General features: G+C 40.2%; 2 protein-coding genes across 3 annotated transcripts in view; one reads left to right on the top strand and one right to left on the bottom strand.

Annotated features, from left to right (window-relative positions):
- The first annotated feature begins 1,033 nt into the window (after positions 1-1,033).
- stoml3b (stomatin (EPB72)-like 3b) lies at positions 1,034-5,732 on the top strand. Its single transcript, XM_004550029.6, has 7 exons — positions 1,034-1,268; positions 3,891-3,994; positions 4,097-4,169; positions 4,250-4,332; positions 4,428-4,631; positions 4,860-4,994; positions 5,115-5,732. Exons 1-7 carry the CDS (start codon positions 1,205-1,207, stop codon positions 5,301-5,303), a joined length of 852 nt encoding a protein of 283 aa, XP_004550086.2. The 5' UTR covers positions 1,034-1,204; the 3' UTR covers positions 5,304-5,732.
- A 194-nt stretch (positions 5,733-5,926) lies between these two features.
- mtus2a (microtubule associated tumor suppressor candidate 2a) overlaps positions 5,927-9,956 on the bottom strand; it is a 44,669-nt gene continuing 40,639 nt past the window's right edge. For both annotated transcript variants that reach the window (XM_012918933.4, XM_004550028.5), the window contains exon 16: positions 5,927-9,941. In XM_012918933.4, the coding sequence (XP_012774387.3) occupies positions 9,509-9,941 (433 nt within the window). In that variant the 3' untranslated portion in view covers positions 5,927-9,508. The remainder of the gene's footprint in view (positions 9,942-9,956) is intronic.

Here is a 9,956-nt window from a genome sequence, read left to right as displayed (position 1 = left end):
CACTCCCCCCCATCATCCTGACTGACACCCCCATCACCTCTGTGGACTCATTCCGCTTCCTGGGTACCACCATCACCCAGGACCTGAAGTGGGAGCCCACCATCACCTCCGTCATCAAGAAAGCCCAGCAGAGGATGTACTTCCTGAGGCAGCTGAAGAAATTCAACCTGCCAACACAGACAATGATGCAGTTCTACACTGCAATCATTGAGTCCATCCTCACCTCCTCCATCACCGTGTGGTACGCTGGAGCCACTATCAGGGACAAACAGAGACTGCAGCGTGTTGTGCGCTCTGCTGAGAAGGTGATTGGCTGCAGACTCCCATCTCTGCAGGACCTGTACACCTCCAGGACACTGCGGCGTGCAGCCCGGATCTCAGCTGACCCTTCTCACCCTGGACACAGTCTGTTTGACCTGCTCCCCTCAGGCAGGAGGCTCCGGTCCATTCGCACCAGAACCTCTCGCCATAAGAACAGTTTCTTCCCCTCTGCTGTTGGACACATGAACAATAACCATATGACTGTCCCCGCCACTAACACATGACCCTACGCTGTGTCACTGCATCATTTCATGTTTGGCACTGATCACCACCTGCACTCATGTATATATCTTTCTACGTAGCACTCATAATTCTTATTCTCATGTATATATCTCATGTATATCTCATGCACATATCTTTCTTTCTACATAGCACTTTAATTCTTATTGTCTGCACTGAAGCACCGCAGCAATTTCCTAATGTTGTAAACCTCAACATCTGGCAATAAACCCATTCTGATTCTGATTCTGATTAAGAAATAAAAAATAATGAAAATACAAAATTATAATACGGTTTTTTTTATGTAAACATCACAGCAGAAATAAAAGTTTATAGTAATAAATATATCGATATACTGTACTGTTTCCCATGTGGTTCATACATGTCACGTGGTTTTTGATTTTCTTCTTCTTTTCTTTTTTTTGCAAGTGCTATCTAGAATTTTACAGCCTCTAAGATTATCCATTTGCCTGGAAGAATCATGACGATAGTACTCTGTTACTGTGGCGATGATTGACCCTGAATCAGAGCCACGCCTACACCTTGAGCCACATTGTATTGCAGCAGGGCTTCTTTAAAAGGCGCACTTACTCCAGTTCAGGCACACTTCAACAAACTCTCTCTAAACGCACTTCCTACTAACCACTCTCAGTTTTACCAGCATATGGAAATGGAAGACCAGATGGAAAGCCAGAAGAGGAGAGGAATGAGCAAAGAGGACTTGATATGTAAGCTGACTTTCAATATCATTATTATTATTACTTCGTGTTTTTAGGGTTCGATATCCTGTTACTGGCTGTGCTAAGTAAGCTATTACTATTACTACTACTACTTCATTCGAGAACAGAGTTATATCCTTCTCCAACAAGGCACAGTGTTATTGTTGGCCAACAATTACATGTAAAATATCATCCTTGTTCTGTGAGTCATTTTAGTATCAGTTTTATATCTGTATAGTCGGTGTGGAGATGGAAAGCAGCTAAACAGACTAGGGTTATAGTTTGACTCTATCGTCATAGTGACAGAAATCACATGCCACCAAGACAAACAGTCCCAAAGCATGTGACTTTTTTTATGTGTGTGTGCACTGGTGAAAAGGAAGCGCTGTCATGTTCGCATGTATGGAAATGTCCTTTATGTGGGCGTTGATAAGGGGTTGTTTCCATATCACTTTTTACCCCATTGTTTTTATTATCACCAGCCTGTCGGACAAGATAATGCCAAACGGATAGCTGTGCGGGCAGCATTTCTATTTTTGACGTAGGTAAAATATTACCTGGGTGCAGAGATCGGTTAGTGTACTGAGACAGCTAAGATTTCCTTAAATGTCTTAGCTAAGTTTCTACAACTCAACTAAAAGTATGCAAGTATGCTTATTATTTTTTCTCTAAAATGAAATATACAGATATTAAAAACAGGCACAATGAAAGCTGTGATTGAAATAACATGATCATCTTGTATTATTTTTAAAATATATAACTTCTAAATAATAATGGATGGGATTTATATAGCGCTTTTCAAGGCACCCAAAGCACTTTACAATGCCACTATTCATTCACTCTCACATTCACACACTGGTGGAGGCAAGCTACAGTTGTAGCCACAGCTGCCCTGGGGCAGACTGACAGAAGCGAGGCTGCCATATCGCGCCATCGCCCCTCTGGCCAAGACCCGTAGGCAAGTAGGGTAAAGTGTCTTGCCCAGGGACACAACGACCAGGACAGAGAGCCCTGGGATCGAACCGGCGACCTTCCGGTTACAGATGCGATTCCCAACCCCCTGAGCCACGGTCGCCCAATAATAGCCGTAGAACATATGAAACATCTGAGGTGGGTTTGCAAGGTGGATTGAAACGCCTGCAGACTTCAGTACAGTGGTCTCAGTCTCACAGCAACACATTCAAACCACAGGAAGCTGTTTCCTGTTGCTGATCGATGTCCTCTTGTTTGAAGGCATAAACAACACCTTTCTTTCTTCTTCTTCTTTTTTTTTTTTTTTACCACAGAAAAGATACCACAGAGCATAATAGCAAAATAAAGGTCATCTCTCAACTTTATATTAAAGTATACTTAAGATCATCCTATAGTAGCCCTGTTTAGTGATTCACATTGGAGTCATTTTGTAATGCTTTTATTGTAAACCATATAAAGAGGCTCAAATGCTGTTATTAGAGGTGAAACCTATTACACATAGCACCTCTCCCAAATTAATTTTTTTTAAAGGAGATGATATTGCATGACTAAACATTTGTGTAAACTGTAGGATGGAAAACTGAGTGTGAGTGTAATTGTCTGAAGGAAAATATGAATTACAACTGTGTAAACAGGCCTTCTTATTTACCCGTGCCTGCGCTCTGGTTTCCACCCACGCACTTTTGCATTGTGTGGCGGCCTACTTGGCAGATGAGGGTTAAAAGCCGTCCCTCAGGTGTCCTGTGTGGTAGATACAGAAAGCCAAAAGATCTCACCTCCAGTTCCAAAGGGATCCACAATAAATTTAAGCAGGTTAGTCATCTGGGACATTCTGTACTTATATGTCTCAGATAAGTTTTTTTTTTTGCCTTGTTACAATTCCAGGCGCTCATTTTATTTTTATTATTCCCAATGAAAACCAGCTCACGTATAAAATAAGCAGATAAATTAGCCGTGAAGCTGAGACTTACGCTTCAACATTACAACATTTCCCTAATGCTGCTTAATAATCCAACATAAAGTTAAACATCATTGTTTAATGGCCACGTCACAAAACCGCAGAGAAAGACTGTACACCATGAGTCTGGAATACACTGACCCTTCTCTGTTTTTAATGGCTTCTTTTCACAAACAAAGCAGAAATCCCAAGATTGTATTGCGTGAGTAAATATTTCAGTGTGTGCACAGAGCATGGGAGAGTGTTTTCATGTGTACGCTAACAGTTTAGCTCTCTGTGTATCTGTGTTTGCTCTAGGATGGAAATCTGAGGAAATATACACAGATAGGTATCACAATAACAAAGAAAATATTTATTTTAATGGTTGACACGGACCTTTTGTTTATACCCAACATTTAAGATAAGCTGGAAATGTGAGGAGCAGTCCAACAATAAGACCATTATGAACTGTGGGAAAATATTAATTACAATTGTCGGCACGTAATCCACTTTTGAATAGTTTGTTGATCTTTTAGCAGCTGAAGCTTGAGAGCTTGAAGAAGATCTTTGTGTACCTCACCGAATCAGAACCAATTTTCTATGTAAGCGTGATTAAAGCTAATACTTATGACAAGGTAACTTTCTTCTCCATCCACGTATGGGTGTCAAAGTGTGCCAAACACATTTAAACACACGCCGTCTCTGTTTTTCTCTCTCTTTAGCCGAACGCACAGGGGCTTTGGGAGCGTGCGGCTGGATCATAGTTATACTCGCTGGCCTGTTCACAGTTCTGCTCTTCCCCATAACGATCTGGTTTTGTCTGAAGGTGAGCGAGATAACTAAATAAGCACAGTGGGCTGAGGAGCTGAAACCACAGTTTCCTTTGCTGCTGTGAACATGAACTCAGCTTGTGTTTTTGGTCTTGCAGATTGTTCAGGAGTATGAGCGAGCTGTCATCTTCCGACTGGGCCGCATCACAGACAGGAAGCCTAAAGGACCAGGTAGAAACGCTCAGGGTTTGCACATTTGTTGGGTTCTTAGACAAAAGAATTTGTATTTACTTTATTTATTTTGTCCACAGGAATTTTCTTTGTTTTGCCATGCACTGACTCCTTTGTGAAAGTGGATCTGCGAACCATTTCATTTGACATCCCACCACAAGAGGTAGGATTGTAGACGAACAACAAAATGATGTAAAATTGCCCCCTTGCAGCATTATAAAATGACTCATCATGCTGGTATATGTATTTCTTTTATAGATCCTGACCAAAGATTCAGTTACAGTTAGCGTAGATGGCGTGGTCTACTTCCGCGTCAGTGACCCCATCGCATCTGTGGCCAATGTTAGCAATGCTGACTTTTCCACCCGTCTGCTGGCACAAACCACCCTTAGAAATGTCCTGGGAACCAAGAACCTGGCTGAAGTCTTGTCTGACCGCGAGGGCATCGCTCACAGCATGCAGGTATAAAACGTGTGTGATGTGGTTTTTAGAGGTTTTTCAGAAGCCAGAAAATCCCCTTTAGATGAATCTGAATATGAAAAACCCAGTTCCATTTTATTTTTGGCATCATATTTCTAATACCTAAAAAAAGACTTGGATGTGCGTAGTATCTGCTCTGTTTCCCAAACATACTCTGTATTTACACTGTAAGCTGTAGCTGTGATCATCTCTTCTTCTTGACTTTTCCAGTCTAACTTGGATGAAGCCACAGACAACTGGGGGATCAAGGTGGAGCGTGTGGAGATAAAAGACGTGAAGCTGCCGGTTCAGCTGCAGAGGGCCATGGCCGCTGAGGCCGAGGCTGCGCGAGAGGCCAGGGCTAAGGTCTGGAAATGTCGCACATGAAATACTTCCTAGAAGTGCATTATTCATTTCACGCTTTTGACTTTTAAATGACTTATGTTGCATTTCCTGATTACTCACTCTGTTTTGATCCACGCACAGGTGATCGCAGCAGAGGGTGAGATGAATGCATCCCGGGCCCTGAAAGAGGCTTCCCTTGTGATTGCCGAGTCTCCCTCAGCCCTTCAGCTTCGCTACCTCCAGACTCTCAACACCATCGCAGCAGAGAAGAACTCCACCATTATCTTCCCCCTGCCCATGGATGTCATTTCCCACTTCATGAGGAAGTGAGGTCGCCGGCTTGATGACGCCTCAGCTTGTTGCTCATCGTGAAGCTTGAATCAAACGACTGATTTGCATATATGTGCATAAAAAAACAAAAAGCTGTTGCGAATGCCAAACAGTAATCACAGAAAATCTTCATGTTTACTTCAAGGTGTGACTTGACTAAACCTGTTGTTATTTGTCTAGAACAATATTCTGATAAACTTTTCCAGTAAGTTGTCTGCAATTCATTATACAGTGCATGAATGACTGAATGTTTTCTTATATTTCCGTAAATGAACAAAGCTTTTGCTGCTTTGTAATTATTGTGTTTGTAACATTCTTTATAGTTTATATTCTCATCGCTTAACAGATTATGTTATTTCTCTTTTGAATTTATTTGTTAACTACCAAAAGATTCTTTCATTTCCAAAAATAAAAGTAATATAAAAAGAAGTAACATCTTGTGTAGAGAATTATTTCGTGGCGTCTTAAAAGATGAGAAGATTGTTGTTTGAAGAAAAGACAAGTGATGACAAAAAGTAAGTCAGGGCTTTGAACTATTAAACTAGCTCTGAATATACAGCAGCTAAACACACGTTAGTACTACTAAAATGAACACAAGGATTTCCCTCACTTTTCTTAAACATTTTAATACTCTGCTCTCCCCCAAAAAGAACAAATCAAAGGCATCAACATACTGTGCATCACATTACATTGATGAACTATTTCATTCTTCATTTTCTAGGTCTCCTACGCTACAGTTACATTTTTGACAATCACAAATGCTGAGAGGTTAAATAAGAGAAAGGGAGAGCGATAAAACAGCAAAGACAGAAAAGAAAAACAAAACAAAAAACATGCTTCTATTACTCTGTTGGTGCACTAAGACACAGCTCATGTTGTAAATGTATTTACATTCAAACGTACAATCAGTGCCAGAACAAACAATATTCTGTAAACCTTGTTCCTCTACCAGTTCCAAAATGAGTCTTTGTATAGTTTACACACACAAATTCAAATTTAAGAGCTGAAAGTCGACAAACATTTGCTACGACAGCATTTAAATATTAAAATGGGCATTTTGCCCCCTAATAAATGGAATAAATTACTCGTGTATTACGGGGAGGCTCAGCCAAGTGCTACATGTTAAATGGCTGCTACATAGTCGTCAGACAAAAGGTCCTTGTATATTAAACAAAATCACATGAACAAATTGTAAAAAAGGAAAAAAAAAACCCTAAAACGCAGTAGTTAGGTTTTTGACATTCAGCACATAGTAAGATGTCCACAGGACACATTGCAGGGTCACTACAATACCAGTTTATTGTTTAGAAATGAAAGTCCATTCAGTGGTGAAATATTCATTAAATACGACACTGGTAACTTTGCGCTGTCACTTGTAAACAGTAGTTTTGTTGCATCCATGTTGACTGTAGTTTTTTGCAGCTTAAATAACTTTTTAGGAGAAACCTAAAGAATCTTTCAGTGTCGGTGAATTGTGGTCCTAAAAAAACTGAAAACACAGTGACTTTCTGACTGGCATGTTCTTTTTGACATTCTCAAAAACTGTTAGTATAGGTACAAAATCAGTCACAATTGAGATACTTTTTTCCCCCCCCTTTTCAACGCCAACATTTGCTCGTTTAAGAACAGTTAACCCTGTGTACGTCTCATACAAAAAAAAAGATCCATGAAAAGAATCCCGCTTCTATTTCTTTCTTTCTTTTCAGGACTGTCAAAAGTGCTGGTATAGCAAATACAACTTTAGTTAAAGGTAATGAAAAACTGGTAACTCAGAAACGCCATATATTTTACATGCTGGTAACATTTTCATCTGTAAGTGAACAGAAGATGAAACCAGGGGCGGTTTTAGAAATGTTAAGAATTGGTGCCCCCCGACGCAGCCCTATTCCCCCCTTTCATGCATCTATTAAACTATTAACAATATTTGATCAGCTTCTAAATCTAACTCATGCTCCCATTAGCGCTGCCAACTTCATCTTTTCTCCTGGGCCTGATGTATTTACAGTGACCCCTTTTTAACATATCTGGACTTTTTTAGCTTTGTTGTTGTTGTTGTTGTTGTTGTTGTTTATTTGTGAGTAAATCTGAGATTATACTGTACACAAATTTGATCTTGGCTTGTTCGAAGCTGGACGAGAGATTAAGACCCTGAGGGGAAGTTAATCTGAAGAGTACAGTACAGGAGGCAGGTATAACATACTGTGTGCTATAAAATATTTCTCATTTGTATATATCAGTTGTTGGTTTCTCTGTTGTATTTGATATAAATGAAAAATTATCTTGGGGAATATCTTGGAAATGTATAATGCTGTGTTGAGAAGCTCTCTCTATATTTATATAAAAAAGAAAGGATTTCTAATCTAATTTTAGAAAACAACTCCCTGAACAATATATTCTCGCACACCGGAAATCCAGCGTAGCTCGCAACAACATGATAATCAAAGAATAAAAAGTGTTGTTCAGATAAACAAACCAGAAGAATATCTGAAGAAGTTAACAGACCGAGAAAGGACTACGTTACTGTACTACACCACGAAGAGGTAAACGGAGGGTTCGTTTTTGAAAATTTACATAGCTTATAGATACTATATTTTACCATACGACACCATCAATGTACAGTTTTCTGCAGAAGTTTGTGCATCAGTGGGCAAATTACATTCTTTACAGCATGTTGTCTTATAAAAATCTTTAAGGTCTGTTAAGTTAACAAAGCTTTGATGCTTTAAAAGTTAGCTAGCTATTAAATAGTAAGATAGATTTTGTGCATGCTGCAAAGTTTTAAAGTTAATGAAACAAGAATCTGGGCATTAGGGTCTGAACAAAAGGGTTTCACTTCAAAAACTTTGCAGTCTCCTCAGAGGTGCAAAACTTTTGCAAAAAACTGCATGTGTGAAGACAACCAGTCACATAATATGCAGTATATCCGCTTTCTCCTCAGGTACATCACGTTCGACTTGTGACCTGTAGGTGATATTTTATAAGTAACTAACGCCATTTATCTTCTTCACACCTCGAGCTTAATAAATAGACAAATCACAGCAATAATAAGTTCCATGTTAAAACTGGAAGACTTTCACAGTACATGCTTGCTAAGTAGCAAAACACATGTAATAAATTAGATAGAAACGTTTCTTTATAAAGAAATCCACAACATTTAAAACAGTGATTCCTGTGCTAGGTTTTCCCCCCTTAGCTTTGAGCTCCGCGGTAGCTGTGTGATTTTTGTTGACGTTGCCGTTGAGCTAGAGACACAACAGACGGCACATTCCCACTGAGGTAAATCCAAAATGGCAGACATAGTTTTTGCAAGTTGACCTGAGGGATCCCAGAAGTGAAGAGTAGCTCATGTGTAGGAAGACCTGGCAAGGTTTTAAAAGACATAAGTTCTTTGTGTTTTGCTGATAAAAATGGCTGGGGTTCCAAGTAAATCTGTCAGCTAAAATTAAGTAATTACAAAATTTTAAATACAGTTTGAGGAAGGTAAGAAACATGACTTTTAGGTGTTTTTTTTAATATACAAACCAATTCTTTATCCAAAGTCCTTTATAAATAAAACATTGGTCGTTCTCTGCTGGTGAGGTTGCAGGACCCAGTTTAAGGCGCTTTGTTAGGGATTTTTTTAGAGATACAATCCAAAAAAGGAGAAACATTAATTCATGATTTCATGAAAGCATGGGAAACTAATCCCAATTAGAAATTATAGCTTATTTTACATAGTTGATATATTTGTGTTCGTACCACCCCAGAGTATGTGCTGTAGTGCCAGCAGTGTGCTACTTTCCATCTGTAAATGTGCACTGTTGTACTATGTACTGTGCAGGACTCACAACTACCCATGCAGGGGAAGTTTACAGCACCGTTTGTGCCGCTATCATACATTATCTACAACCTACAAGTCAAGACTATTTCAGTAAAAGTGTGGGCTGGGAAAAAGGAGCTTGCTGTCATTATCACAGTATGTATCCACATTGTGTTTCTGTGTATGATGATACTTTCATATGATGGACACCAACAGCTGTAGAGCCTGATAAAAGTACAGGACTGTGTAACCTCATTGCTTTAGCACTGAGTGTACAGTCTGTCCAGTTTATGCTGTGATGACTGGAAACCACAGGCTTGCAAAAAACAACAAACTGAAGGTTGGGAAAGAGAAAATAAAATAAAGGTCAAATGAGTCAGAAGAGAAAATTGAGAAGGGAAAGAACTTATCTCTGCAAAGAGCTGAGAGAAGTATTTGAATTACAGCGACTGCGTGATGCCCTGTGAGTGGGTGTGACATGGGTGGGTGAGTAATTCTGATTAGTTACTGCCCTGTGTGTGGGTGTGGCTGGTCCCGGTGAGAGATTCTGATTGGTAGCAGCAGCTCTGTGGGAGGGAGAGGAGTACTGGGCCTGCTGAGGACAGCCATGGCAGTGAGTGGGGGAGTCACACCCTGCTACAGGTGAAGAGGAAAATAATGGGGATGAGGGAAGTGGTGAGGTAGAGAAGGAGCGGTGGAGTGGGGAGGACGCTGGAGACACGAGAGGGCTGGTCTGGAGACGCCACAGCAACTCCTCGTTGTTCCGACTCAGGCGCTTCTTCTCAGTGCTCTCCTTCTCAACGGACTCGTGGAGGTTTGCGTTCTCCTCAGACAGTTGTCTGCAGGGAAAAAGA

Source organism: Maylandia zebra, linkage group LG10 (genome assembly GCF_041146795.1).
Source record: "Maylandia zebra isolate NMK-2024a linkage group LG10, Mzebra_GT3a, whole genome shotgun sequence".
NCBI classification, from domain to species: domain Eukaryota; kingdom Metazoa; phylum Chordata; class Actinopteri; order Cichliformes; family Cichlidae; genus Maylandia; species Maylandia zebra.
Note: the sequence above shows the minus strand (reverse complement) of the source record. Positions and strands in the feature narration are given on the sequence as shown.

What these genes read in the sequence shown, in the direction of transcription:
- stoml3b (XM_004550029.6), top strand. Translation starts at nt 1,205, where the DNA reads ATGGAAATGGAAGACCAGATGGAAAGCCAGAAGAGGAGAGGAATGAGC. An exon ending in GCATCGCTCACAGCATGCAG is followed by an intron (nt 4,632 to 4,859) that starts GTATAAAACGTG and finishes TGACTTTTCCAG; the next exon opens with TCTAACTTGGATGAAGCCAC. An exon ending in CGCGAGAGGCCAGGGCTAAG is followed by an intron (nt 4,995 to 5,114) that starts GTCTGGAAATGT and finishes ATCCACGCACAG; the next exon opens with GTGATCGCAGCAGAGGGTGA.